The 14,552-nt window shown below is 43.2% G+C and overlaps 1 protein-coding gene across 1 annotated transcript in view; it reads right to left on the bottom strand.

Annotated features, from left to right (window-relative positions):
• Positions 1-1,644: 1,644 nt before the first annotated feature.
• chaf1b (chromatin assembly factor 1, subunit B) overlaps positions 1,645-14,552 on the bottom strand; it is a 44,459-nt gene continuing 31,551 nt past the window's right edge. Inside the window, exons 9-14 of the mRNA XM_070893829.1 lie at positions 11,603-11,672; positions 11,426-11,517; positions 10,439-10,595; positions 8,349-8,786; positions 5,170-5,225; positions 1,645-2,082 (exon numbers count right to left, since the gene is read on the bottom strand). Coding sequence (XP_070749930.1) covers positions 2,012-2,082; positions 5,170-5,225; positions 8,349-8,786; positions 10,439-10,595; positions 11,426-11,517; positions 11,603-11,672 — 884 coding nt within the window. The 3' untranslated portion in view covers positions 1,645-2,011. The remainder of the gene's footprint in view (positions 2,083-5,169; positions 5,226-8,348; positions 8,787-10,438; positions 10,596-11,425; positions 11,518-11,602; positions 11,673-14,552) is intronic.

The raw sequence follows: 14,552 nt of genomic DNA, 5'->3' as shown, positions 1-14,552 counted from the left end.
GTCAGGGTTCGGTGTTCCTGCGTGGTTGTTGCTGCCTCCCACCCTCCCCCCCACACTCCTCAGACTTCACAGCACTGCAGTCCAGTTCATAATCATCATAGGCAGTCCCTCAAATCGAGGATGACTTGCTTCCACGTCAAAAAGTTCACAGGCATTTCAATGATGGACCTAAAATTCCAGGTCCGAACTAAATCTTGAAGAGTGGAAGATGCCTGTGCGTGGATTTTTTTTTTTTTTTTTTTTTAAACGTGTGGTGACCGTTGCACACCAGCCACCACACGGGCTTGACAGAGCTAGGTCTTGGTCCAGTGGCAAGGATTACCCAAGACGACGGGAGACCAGCTTTGCTGCACGGACCTAGTGCGCACACATATTGCAGTGTGGGCTGGACCGTGCTGCCTCTGGGCACTCGCCTCTTCTGGGCCCCGATCACGTCCCTCTACAATCTCTCGCCGCTCCTTCGCCCCGACCTCGCCACTCCTGGAGTACCTGCCTATGCTCCAATCACAGACCTGGATCTTGATGACTCTTGGCTGTCGTCGCTCTCCTGCTCCAGCACGTGCTGCTCCCTGGAGTGGTAGGCTGCCCCGCTGCTCCTTCCGTCGCATTCCCCCCCCCCACGCCCTGCTCCGATGGTGCTCGCAGGCCGGGGGCCGCGCAGACAGTTACAGTAAATCCTGTTCAATTCACTAACGCGGCCTTTCAATGTCTTATTGTGTTTCAGAAACCGCCCCAAGCATTTCAGACTTAGCGAATTACAATGCCCAGTTCCTACTGTTACACAGCAAGCCCGGCAGCCATTTTGTATATGCCAAGGACCCACAAAGGTCAATGAGTTGAATGATGGTGTTGAGGGACATACTACCTTCTCTTCAGATAGCGCTGTGGGAGCTGCAACAGGAAGGCCAGAAACAGCCGGGGGCGGGGGGGGGGGGGGGGGGGGGTGGCAGAAACAGACTGGGCGGGGGGCAGAAACAGACTGGGGTGAGGGCGCAGAGGCAGGCAGACAGAGGCAGAAATCGACTGTGGGGGGGTGGGGGTGGGAAGAGAGAGACTGGGGCGGGGGTAGGAATGTGCCCCGTCCGTTTCAAGTGAGGTCCGTTATGTCTGCAGTCAGCAGTCAGAATGGCTTGAATTATACTTTGCAAAGTCATCGATTACGTAGGCAGGGCGGTTCTAATTACACATTCCAGTGAAACTGCCGAGTGCGTCTTATCCTCCAAGGGGACCAATCAGCAGCCAGTCATGTGATCAAGGTGATCCAATCAGAGCTTTAGGTGTTACAAATAAACACATCCTTTTTATGCTCCAGTCTCTGGAGTGTGACTTGAACCCACAACCTTCTGACTCAGAGGCAAGAGTGTTACCCACTGAGCCACAGCTGACACTATTGTTTGGGAATGGGGGTTCAGCTTTGAGTTAGCTAATTAACTGACATTACCAGGCAGGCTAACTGGGCAGACATCTTATTGCCCTTTCTAGAATCTTATTGTGCACAAAATGGATGCTATATTTTCTGACGTCACTGCACTTCTAAGTATATGTGAACCATGGAAGATATTTCTGATGCGATTAAGGCACGGCATGAAGTCAAAACTTTTCTTTGAGAGAATTGGAATATCAAATGCACATTTCTACCAGCACTTAAACAGAAAAAGCTTTTAATTTGTTTTATGGCATAATTGTATTTTGTACAGTGATCAACTAAAACAGGACTATTCACATTCAGAACCAGCCTAATGCCAACAATACAGAGAGGACGTTATATCATCTTTAAAACTTAGACAAAGATACCCCAGAAAATTAAAGGTCCTTTATATGACTTATAATGCAATTTTCAGCTCGCATATACATCCAAGCATCGCAACAAAACAGAACAGAACAGAATTTTATACAAAGTACATGTTTTAAAAAAGTTCGGAGCAATGTTCATTTATCAGATTGCACACTGTTCTTCTCGCACTCATCGTCCGTTTTCACATTAGCCAAAGCAGTGGGCCTTAGGCTCTGTTCATTTATCAGTTCTGGAGCGTTTAGCATCTGGGGACTTGCACGATGGATCATTTGACAGAGTAGGTCTCTCTAAAACATTTAAAACATTCTTTTTTGTTGTAGTTGTAAAGCGCAGCTTTAGCCGACAAAGAAATGCACACGTGTGCGGAGGTCAGATAAGGACGGAACTCTGGTTGGCTACAATGCCTTCCCCAGTTGATCAGCATGGTGACACTCACCATCAAGGTCGAAATGCAAATAAGAAGCGGCACTTTAGTAAACAACTGGAAGGCACCCGGCACCGATGGGACCAGAACCCCGGCACTAATGGCCTTGGGGTCGTGGAGAACCCTCAATGATAGCTTTGCCCAAAGATAACATGTATTCACACCTCTTTATTCACATGTCTTGTTTGGAGAGGGCTTTAGTTAAAACATCCAGTTTTTTTACCAGCAGCTGTAAAAAGTGCTTCAACAGAGGGGCTCCCAACAATTTGCATTTATATAGCACCTTTACCGTTGTGAAACGTCTCAGGGCACCCCCCACCACCCAAACAAGGTACCTGGATGGGTTCAGGTAGCGCTATTGCATCTACAGCTAGTTACTCAAATCACAAAAACTAAATTCTACCAACTCCCTCCCCCCACTACCAGAGTTTCTCTCTACTGACTTTTTCTCTGCCCCCCACCCCACACCACTACCAGTGACTCACAGCAGCATAAGGCACCAGCTGCACTCCACTTTTCATACGTGAACCTCGACAGTGAGCGTCGGCGACTATCACGGCCTGATCCTGTCCTCGTCTGAAACACATGCAAGTCTGTTTCATGGTCAGCAGGAGCAATCCAGGTGGGCTCATTTCCCCTTTCATAGCTCAGGGCCATGTAGCCAGTTATACTGGCCCCAGCACTACATTGCTGAAAGCAGCTTACATAGTATACACCAGGGATTGCACCTGGAAATAGCTAATGTGTGTGTTTTTTAAGTATTATTTGATTATTTAAAAAAATCCACAATTCCTACTCTTTGACATCACCTTTACATTCATTAACTATACCCTAGTGATCATATACAGGGTTAGCGTCTGAAATCCGGAGTTCTGGAATGTTCCGGAATCTAGGCATCAGGTTGATCCATGGCAGCGTTGTCTGGAAAATGTTCCGAAATCCAGACACCCCCCCCCCCCCTTTGACCTCCCCTCGGCTGTCAATCCCTCCCTGCTTCTTACCTCGCCCCCCCCACCCTGCTTTTACCTCGGCCCGGGTGTTTCCAGACTCAGGGCTTCGGAAAGATATTCCGAAATCTGGAACGGCCTCGGTCCCAAGGTTTCCGGATTTCAGACGCTCTACCTGTACCAGCAAACCAAGACATTGTTGGTGCCCATCATTGTAATTAACAAAATTAGCATCTCATAGAATCATAGCACGGAAGGAGGCCATTTCGGCCCATCGTGTCCATGCCGGCCATCAAAGAGCGATCCAGCCTAATCCCACTTTTCAGCTCTTGGTCCGTAGCCATGCATGTTACAGCACTTCAAGTGCACATCCAAGTACTTTTTAAATGTGGTGAGGGTTTCTGCCTCTACAACACTTTCAGGCAATGAGTTCCAGACTCCCACAGCCCCCAGAGTAAAGAAATTTCCCCTCAAATCTCCTCTCAATCGTCTACCAATTACTTTAAATTTATGCCCCCTGGTTGTTGACCCCTCTGCTAAGGGAAATAGGCCCTTTCTCTCCACTATATACCTAGACCCCTCATAATTTTATATACCTCAATGTGGTCTCCCCTCAGCCTCCTCTGTTCCAATGAAAACAAATCCAGCCTATCTAATCTGTCCTAATAGCTTAAAGTCTCCACTCCCGGCAACTTCCTTGCAAATCTCCTCTACCCTCTCCAGTGCAATTACATCCGTCCTGTAAGGCGGTGACCAGAACTGCACACAGTACTCCAGCTGTGGCCTAACCAGTGTTTTATACAGTTGAAGCATAATTCCCCCCTACTCTTGTATTCTATGCCTTGGCTAATAAAGGCAAGCATTCCATAGGCCTTCTTAACCACCTTATCCACCTGGCCTGCTACTTTCAGGGATCTGTGGACATGCACTCCAAGATCTTTTTGTTCCTCTACACTTCTCAGTATCCTACCATTTAATGTGTATTCCCTTTCCTTGTTAGCCCTTCCAAAATGCATTCCCTCACACTTCTCTGGATTAAACTATATTTGCCACTGTTCTGCCCACCTGATCAGTACATTGGTATCTTCCTGCAGTCCGCAGCTTTCCTCTTCATTATCAACCGCAGCCGATTTTAGTATAATCTGCAAACTTCTTCATCATACCCCCTATATTCAAGTCTAGATCATTGATGTAAATCACAAAAAGCAAAGGACCTAGTACTGAGCCCTGCGGAATCCCACTGGAAACATCCTTCCAGTCGCAAAAATGCCCATCAACCATTACCCTTTGCTTCCTGCCTCCGTGCCAATTTTGGATGCAACTTGCCACTTTGCCCTGGATTTTTACTTTTGTGACCAGTCTGCCATGTGGAACCTCATCAAAAGCTTTGCTAAAATCCACATAGACTACATCATACGCACTGCCCTCATCAACCCTCCTGGTTACCACCGCGAAATATTTAATCAAGTTAGTCAGACACGACCTTCCCTTAAAGCCGTGCTGACTGACCTTGATTAATCAGTGCCCTTCTAAGTGGAGATTTATCCTGTCCTTCGGGATTTTTTCCAATAATTTTCCCACCACTGAGGGTAGGCTGACTGGCCTGTAATTACTCGGTCTATCCCTTTCCCTCTTCTGATTAGACTGGCTCCATAATTTTTTTTTGAAATATAGAAAATAGCAAGTGATGGAATAAAGAGAACAGTCACATAACTTGGGATGTGAGCGATATCAGAAACTGTACAATGTCCACTATCTGTCCTTAGACACCAATGACAATGGAGATTAGAGTGAGCTCTATACCCAGTAGTCGTTTGTGTCTAACAGAAACCAGCCTCTATTGGTATTCACTCACATACCTTTACCTACTGGTGTCTTTATAGACACCTCTGGATTTCTTATTTTGTGTTAAATGTTTTTTAGGAATGCAAATTAGAGTTTAATTGATAAAGACCACGCTTGGAGTTCGGTTGGTTGATGGCCAACGGGAATCACATACTCACCATGTACTATTTTTTCTGCTTGGGTTACTGTTGGTGTAGATGTCAGTGAGATTCGCCTAGAAAAGAGCCATAAAGCATTTCACTAAAAGTACCCAGAAATACAAAGCACAGGACACCCAGCTGACCATCACAAAACACACAAAATAACTTCAAGACCGAATAACTAGAGCGGTAGATAGGGCTTTAAACTAATGAAGAGAGTGTGGGAGGATTCAGGAAAGAGTGAATTAAAAAATAAGAGAAATGTCAAGGCTGTAGAGCAGTGCAGCGATTTGGGTAAAATTAAGCATAGTGGGTCAGGATGGGACAGAGAGCTGAACAAAGGTAATAGGGCAATAGTGACTGTGACATCAGGGAAAAATAGAAAAAAGTTCAAGCTAAAGGTACCATCATCATAGGCAGTCCCTCGAAATCGAGGAAAATTTGCTTCCACTCTAATAGCGAGTTCTCAGGTGGCTGTACAGTCCAATACAGGAATTACAGTCTCTGTAACAGGCGGGGCAGTCAGTGGTTGAAGGAAAGGGTAGGTGGGGAGTCTGGTTTGCCGCATGCTCCTTCCGCTGTCTGTGCTTGTTTTCTGCAAGCTCTCGGCGACGAGACTCGAGGTGCTCAGCGCTCTCCCAGATGCTCGTCCTCCACTTTGAGCAGTCTTTGGCCGGGGATTCCCAGGTGCCGGTGGGGATGTTGCACTTTATCAAGGAGGCTTTGAGGGTGTCCTTGAAGCATTTCCTCTGCCCACCTGGGGTTCGCTTGTCATGTAGAGCGCTTGCTTTGGAAGACTCGTGTCGGGCATGCGGATGATGTGGCCTGCCCAACGGAGCTGATAAAGGATGGGATAAAGACAGTGGATAGAAAGGATCTTGGCTTTGAAAAATCAAGATGTAGAAACAGCTTGGGTGGAGCTAAGAAACAACAAGGAACAGAAAACACTGGCGGGAGTAGTTTGTAGGCCCTTTAACAGTAGTTGTAGTGTCGGGCACAGTGTAAATCAGGAAATTAGAAGTGTATGTAACAATGATAATACAGTAAATCATGGGGGACACTAATTTTCATATAAACTGGGCAAACCAAATTTACAGTAATGATGTGGATGATGAGTTCATGAAATGCATTCAAGATCATTTTCTAGATCAGTATGTCGGGGGAACCAATTAGGGAACAGGCTATTTTAGATCTAGTATTGTGCAATGAGGCAGGGTTAATTAATAACATTGTAGTAAAGGTGCCTTTGGGGAAAAGCGATTATATGATAGAATTTGAGTTCGAAAGTGATTTCGTTAAGTACGAAACTAGGGTCTTAAATCTAAACAAAGCAAATTACGTAGTTAAGAGCGGCGAGCTGCCCAAGGCAGATTGGGAAACTACATTAAAAGATATGACGGTACATTTGCAATGGCAAATATTGAAAGAAATAATTCAAAATTCGCAATGAATATTCATTCCTTTAAGGAATAAAAACCTTACGGGAAAAATGGTCCAACCATGGCTAACAAAAGAAGTTAAAGATAGCATTAGTTTAAAGGAAGAGTAGTAAGCCTGAGGATTTTAGAATTCAGCAAAGGATGACCAAGAAATTGACACAGAGAGAGAAAATAGAATGAGTGTAAACTAGCAAGAGATATATAAAAAGAGAAAGCTTTTATAGCTATGCAAAAAGGAAGAGATTGGCGAAAGTAAACATGGGTCCCTTACAGGCAGAGACAGGGGAAATTATAATGGGGACTAAGAAAATGGCTGAGACATTAAACAAATACTTTGTATCTGTCTTCACAGAAGACACAAAAGCATCCCAGAAATAGTGGGGAACCAAGGGTCTAGTGCAAATGAGGAACTTAAAGAAATTAGTATTAGTAAAGAAATAATACAGGAGAAATTAATGGAACTAAAACCAACAAATCTCCAGACCTGATGGCCGACATCCTAGGGTTTTAAAAGAGGTGGCTACAGAAATAGTGGATGCATTGGTTTCGATCTTCCAGAATTTCCTAGATTCTAGAATGGTCCCCAGGATTGGAAGGCAGCAAATGTAGCACCGCTATTCAAGAAAGGAGGGAGAGAGAGAGAAAACAGGGAACTATAGACCAGTCAGCCCGACATCAGTAGCAGGGAAAAGGTTAGAATCTATTATTAGGGACATGGCAACTGAGCACTTAGAAAATCATAATTTGATTGGGCAGAGTCAACGTGGATTTATGAAAGGGAAATTGTGTTTAACAAATCTCGAGGTTTTTTGAGGTTGTAACTAGCAGGGTAGATAAGGGGGAAACCAGATGATGTAGTGTATTTGGATTTTCAAAAAGCATTCAATAAGGTGCCACACAAGAGGTTATTACACAAAATTAGGGCTCATGTGGTTGGGGGTAATATACTAACATGGATTGAGGATTGGTTAACGGTTAGAACAGAGTAGGAATAAACAAGTCATTTTCAGGTTAGCAGACTGTAACTAGTGGGGTACCGCAAGGATCAGTGCTTGGGCCTCAGCTATTTACAATCTATATTAATGACTTAGATGAGGGGACCGAGTGTAATGTATCCAAGTTTGCTGATGATACAAAGCGAGGTGGGAAAGCAAGTTGTGAGGAGGACACAAAGATGCTGCAAAGGGATATATTTAAGTGTATGGGCAAGAACATGGCAGATCGAATATAATGTGGAGAAATGTGAAGTTATCCACTCTGGTAGGAAAAATAGGAAAGCAAAATATTTTTTAAAGGAGGGATTGGGAAATGTTGGTATTCAGAGGGACCTGGGTGTCCTTGTACACAAATCATTGAAAGTTAACAGGCAGTACAGCAAGCAAGGAGGAAAGCAAATGGTATGTTAAGTCATTATCACAATTCAGTAGTTTTATTCCCTAGGCTATAGGAGGCAGGTAAGAAACTTTGATTCTTCGCATGCTATCATGCATCACACTGTGAGCAGCAGAACTGGACTGCACCTCTCTGTTATGCATCTTGCCTTTGCCCCTCCCCCCTCCAGCTAAGATCAGGATTGGACATAAATGGCAATCTAACACTTAGATTTATATTTTGCCTTTCGCATAACAGAAATCTCCAGAGACTCTTTCGAGTGGTTGACATTAACAGGAAGTAAAGAAGAACTTGAGAGAAGTAAGCACAAGAGCAGTGGAGTGTTACGATTAATGGTTTGTCAATTGAGCCGAGGTTCAACTTTACCTGGGCGCCGGGGCAGTGCTGGGTTTGCTCCAAGCCTCCAGCGTGTTCAAAGTGATCCTCCTGAACTGAGAGGCTTTATTGCCCCGAGCAGCAGCCTGGAGAGGTTTTGTGTCCGACAAGGTTGGAGAAACTTTGGTGGCGAGAGGAGTACTGGGGGACTCTTTAGCGGTTGCACCAGGTGCTTTCAGTCGAGTAGGGGTAGGAGAGTCATTTTGATCCACGTTCCTGCTGGCAGTGCTGCACTCGGGTTGTTTTGGGGTTATAGGGGTCATCCTGTTTGCTTGACCCTTCTTCAGTTTTTTTTCGGAGATGCTCGGGATCTGCATGGAAAGCACTGGCTTTTCTTTCAGAGGGACACCCAATTCATCTTTCTCAAACGTGATAAAGGAGCAGTATCCATCTGTGGACGATATGGTGAGGAAAGTCCCATCTTTCGACCTAGTTGAAAGGATTTGAATGATACACGTCAGCAAGAATTTCAGCAACTTTCCTCAGAAACTGTCCATTTAAAATGTATATAACTCAACAATGGGTGGAGAGGGGGTGGGGAGAAGAGAAAACAGGATATTTCTCAGTTAAAAGCCAGTCCTGCTTAGAGACTCAACTAAAAATTCCACAAGGAACTTCCCAAAGTACATATTCAATTGTCAGTTAATAAAAAATAAAATATTCTCACAAACAACCCCTGGTCAAATTAATTTTTTAAGAATTGAAAATAAGAACAATTCCCATTTGATCCTAAAATTCGTCATTAAATTTCACTTCGTACTCCTCAAGAGCGAAGGACACACACTCCCATGGGAAGCTCAGGTTGACGTACTAATGCGGTGGTAGGGCGCAGCCCTTGTGCTCACCACACCCCACATGGCAAGTTCCCAATCTTGGCTGCAATTTCAGGGGCGCCTCATCCCTTAAGGGACGGAAAGACAACTAAAACCTAAAAACCTGCAGACAGACGAATCATCTAAGATCAATGATTACTTAGAAAGTGGCAAATAAGAGAGTCTGCAAGAAGGTTACACGTTCACAGTGGAGATTGGATGCCCCGCCTGATGCGAGGTTGGAAGATGAAATGCTCGCAAAACAAGTGTGGGGCAGGGTGAGGGAATATGCAAACTTGAATGAAAGTCATTTGGACTACTTTCAGGCAACATACAATTTAAAACTATGATTCTGAAAAAAAAATCTCATCAACATTTCCAGTAGATAGGATATACATTCCAAATTGTGGTCATAAGTTAGCCTAAATTACTTTTTAAAATTAATTAATTATTATTATTATTTTTTTTTTTTAAAGTAGTTTCCTTACTTATTTAATGACATTAAACATGCACGATTGGCAAAATAATCAACACAAGTGTAATAGGATTCACGCAAACAATTCACCTCAATATCAGGAAATACACAACCAGCTCATTCTATAACCATTTTCCATCATCAGACCACTTCCTTTCATCTCTTCTCACAACACCAAGTAACATCTAAGAGGAGATCTTAAAGATAGATGACATTTATCTAAGTAAAGCCGAAACAATATTTTCAGATTTTCAAGGCAGGTGGGCGAGGGAGCACAAGTTCAAGGTTGTGAAAGGAAGTCTAGGACAGGCGTCAAGAAGTACTTTACCACTGAGTGACCAAGAGAGGTGGACAAGGTTTACACCTAAATAAGCGACCGGTCTTTAAGCTTCAAAAAGAGACATTGCAGAGGAGCCTCGTAGACGCATATAATGCTTAAAGTGAACCCATAATAATAATTAGATGCAGCGGAAAGGGCACAAGCTCAACGTTGTGAAGGGCACAGTTGAACAGACACCAGGAATAGATTTTTACAGAGGGCGATTTACCGCTGAACAGGTGGCCGAGAAGGCTGGTTGAGGCCAGGACACTACCTTCATTCAAGAATGCTGTAATGGGAAGCTGGAAGGTCAGGCATTACGAAAGGATAATATTAAATAGTCTGAAAATCCTTATTAATGCAAATCACATCTTGTAATCTCGTGATGTGCAGTAGGCTGGGATTCAAAAGCAATATAAACAAAATTCTATGCAATTGCACACAGAGAGAGTTTCCGTTGTAAACCTTTCCTTACCATGTTATATCACTCAGGGTGTGATAATGGATGTTTGAGATGTAACCAAAGGGTACCGTTTGTTGTGTATCATACAAGAGTATGGAATCTTCAGAAGCTACAGCAAACACCAGTCGATATGGCAAATTCAACATGTTCATTTTCTTAGGTGACTCACCTAAACACGAAAACTTGGGTTATAATTTTGTTGGGGGATGGAGAATAATTGTTCTAGTAAAGATAGGTTTCGAAAAACTTCTTTGCATAAATAAATCAAGCACTAACTATCTCAAATAAAAGCAGTAAATACTGAAAATGCACAGGCCAGCCAAGCATCAGTGCTGGTGAAGGGACGAACCAGAAATATTAACAAATCTTTCTCTTCCTGACCTGCTGTGCAATATCCAGATTCTACTCATTTACTTCATGCTTTCCAGGAATGTTACTCGCTGATCGAGTACCTGTACACTTTCTGAATACATTATTAGAACAATAATAATTACATGAAAAGGCTTCCATGATTTTAGAAGAAAGAAGACTTGTATTTATATAGCGCCTTTCACGACCACCGGACGTCCCAAAGAGCTTTACAGCCAATGAAGTACTTTTTTTGGAGTGTAGTCACTGTTGTAATATAGGAAACGCGGCAGCCTCGACACCGAGGCAAATAAGAAATGAGCGCAGGCGACCAAAAGCTTAAGAGGTAGGTTTTAAGGAGCGTCTTGAAGGCGGAAAGAGAGGTAGAGAGGTGAGATGGTTTAGGCAGGGAGTTCCAGAGCTTGGAACCTAGGCAACAGAAGGCACGGCCACCAATGGTAGAGCAATTAGAATGGGGGATGCTCAAGAGGGCAGAATTTGAGGAGCGCAGGTATCTTGACAGTAAGGAGAAAATTGTCGAGGGAAGCAATAAAGGGAAAAAAATTTAATATATTACAATTATATCGGACTAGATATCTGACCAAAATCAGATCCCGTCAATTAGTGCCCATACTGCTTTATCAGACTCACCTTCTACTTTATGTTGCCTTAATTCAAAATATATCGGGCAGCAACGAACAGCCAGAGTGGCCTTAGCAGGACAAGGCAGGTGGGCAACGGGCCTTCAGAAAGAGAGATACTTTTATTAAGTTACCTCACAAATTTCAAGCAAATATCCAACATTGTAATAATAAAGCAAGCCCCTACCTTTTCAAGTTTTTTCTGGAAAACACATATGTTGTATTAGTAACATTTTCTCCAGCTTCCACGCAGCCAGCTGAAACAGGAAGTACAAACCAGTGAGAAAAAAGAAAAAGACTTACATTTATATAGCGCCTTTCACGACCACCGGGCGTCTCAAAGCACTTTACAGCCAACAAAGTACTTTTTGGAGTGTAACGTGGGAAACGCGGCAGCCAATTTTACGCACAGCAAGCTCCCACAAACAGTATTGTGATGACCAGATAATCTGTTTTGTTATGTTAATTGAGGATAAATATTGGCCAGTAAACTAGCTCATCTTCAAAATAGTGGCACTGGATCTTTTATGTCCACCTGAGAGCACACAGGGCCTCGGTTTAACGTCTCACCCGAAAGACGGCACCTCCAACAGTACAGCACTCCTTCAGCACTGCACTGGAGTGTCAGCCTACATTTAAGTGCTCAAGTCCCTGGAGTGGGACTTGAACCCACAACCTTCTGACTCACGAGGCGAGGATGCTACCCACTGAGCCATGGCTGACACTGTAAGGTTCTTTGGGTCAAGATAAAAATGAAATGCAAAAGCTGAACAGAGAATGTTGGAAGTGCACAAGTCTCAGGCCTCTGAAAGAGAGAGGGGCTAACTTTTTAGGACCAGATCCCACCAGAGTAGTTAACCCATCTTTTCTTTGTATTTCCAGCACTTTCTGTTTCTACTTCTGCAGTTAATTTAACTCAAACAGTAAATACAAATGTGAAATTGCTTTCAGAAATGATTCGTTCCGGAATCATTCTAATGAACAGACAAATTTGCACACAACTCCCAGCGTGTTCTGAAATATTGGATAATGTTAAAGTGGAGTAAGAAAGCCAACAAGTACAACTACACAGAATTAATTCATTATGGCAGATTTATGAATAGGTATTTATCGTTGAAAGAAACAAACTGTAGCACAGTTTTAATTTTGCATTCCCCTTTCTTCTAGCTGCTTCCAAGCTTTAATATTGTCCTTCAAAAAAGCAAAAGGCAGCCATACCAAAAAGGTGCCAAATTCTTTGTAATTTTAATTATGACGGCATTACTACTCAATTGCTCTGCTGATTAGACCGGCAGCTGCCTAAATATTTATTCTGTAACAGAGAATTCACCGTTCTGGAGCACCAGCAAGTTAAGCAAAGCAAAAAATAAACAGTCTTTGCTTCTTGATTGCTGTAAAATGACTGTTCTACAAGTGGCCATACATAACTATTACCAAAGCATATCCTGGGTACATTGGGGGAAGGGAGTGGGAACTCGGTGGAAGAAGAGGATTACAGTCCCATATACACAAACTATTTTTACAGCTTAAGCCAAACCAAATTCTGTGGCATAAGAATGTAAATTTCTGTAGTACACTGCAGCGTATTCTGCCTCTGAACATATTTACAAAAAGTGTAACAGCAATTTTTATTAAAAATCATTTCAACTATTAATACCATCAAACATTAACTCAACTATTCCTGCAATCAACTATTAATCAAATTTTTTAAAAGTGCAGTCGCAATGATTTAAATTTAAGCACTCAGTCAATTTATCTCAACAACTTTTTGTGCTCAGTCCAAAAGCACTTTTCTTCCCACGAAAGGCCAGCTTATTTTTATTCGGCATTGAAACAAAGGAACACTAACATTCCAGCGCTGTCCTTGGAGAGCGTCCTTCTCCCGAGAGCAGTGCCTGTTGTATGTTGAAGCTCCACTCTGCATCAGCCAAATTGGTAATACTTGGCAGTGCAAACAACGCAAACATCTTCAGGTTACCTGGACAGATTTCTCAAGAGCAGCAACAAGGTCCATGACATGTGCAAGACTAATGATTATAGATACAGTTGGGCTGTGATCCCTTACACAGATTCGCAATTTGTTTCCCATGTATAAAGAATTCTACGTATAATATACCACTGCACCTTCAAGTGAAATTTCATTTAATTAAAACAGGAATGATCTGTGCAACAGCTTTGTACATAATGGTTGATAGAAACGCCTTTCCTAGTTGAGATGGACCTACCCATCCAGTGTTGTCTATCTCCACAGAGGCAGCTACAATGTCAAGAGTATTTCTTCCACCCATTATCATTTGTTTCATTAATAATGATGAATCCTTTTTTGACTGCAAGCTTCCCTTGCACCTCCTCTCCCTCTGCCAAATGCACATGAGGAGTTTCTCATTGGCTGTGCAGGAGGTACAGCCCCCCACAGTTTTTGACAAGGGTTTGTAGAAATTCTTGCGCAGGAGAGTCTGCCTCCAGCAGCATTTGCTGCAGAATCTTCTACAATGTTTATTTGCACCACTTGTGGTATGGTCGTTGTCCGAAGAGATGGCACCACAGCACGTCGTTGCTTCCTATTGCCGTACTCCAAAGTCCCAGCTGCCCTCCCCTTGTGTGTTTGAGGATGAATGGCCTGCGATTGATTTGCGAACGTGACCCACTTGGCAGAGTTTTGCTCCAAGCTGCTACAGTTTGGCACTCGGTGGGCGCGCACAGTAATGTACAGCACAGTTTTGGACCAACAGTGATTAGAATGCCGTGGACTTTTGAACAAGCCTATCCATAATCACAAGTTTCTAAAACTAAGTTCTGTTGGTAACACAAAAATTTGCTCCAAGGTGGGAAGACAAATTTAAACATGCACACTGAAAAAAAAACATGCCAATTTAATCTGCAGTAAAAAAAAAATCAAAGTAATCAAAGCAGTAAACTCTGACACAAATCCTCTTACAACATTGTAAGAAACGTTATTCAAACACAAAAATGAGCTGCTTTTGCAAGGCTTCAATCCCTGCATTGAGCCTCACTATGAGCAAACGGCTCAGAGAATCTGACACCGAGATCAGTCCACCTGATTTGTGAAACTCTTCATTTTCCAGAAATCAGGAGGGTTGCCGTGCACGCCAGATTCTCCAATCACTGCTCAGGAG

This window comes from Pristiophorus japonicus, chromosome 11 (assembly GCF_044704955.1).
Source record: "Pristiophorus japonicus isolate sPriJap1 chromosome 11, sPriJap1.hap1, whole genome shotgun sequence".
In the NCBI taxonomy this organism is placed as follows: domain Eukaryota; kingdom Metazoa; phylum Chordata; class Chondrichthyes; family Pristiophoridae; genus Pristiophorus; species Pristiophorus japonicus.
This window is presented reverse-complemented; position numbering and strand designations above follow the sequence as displayed.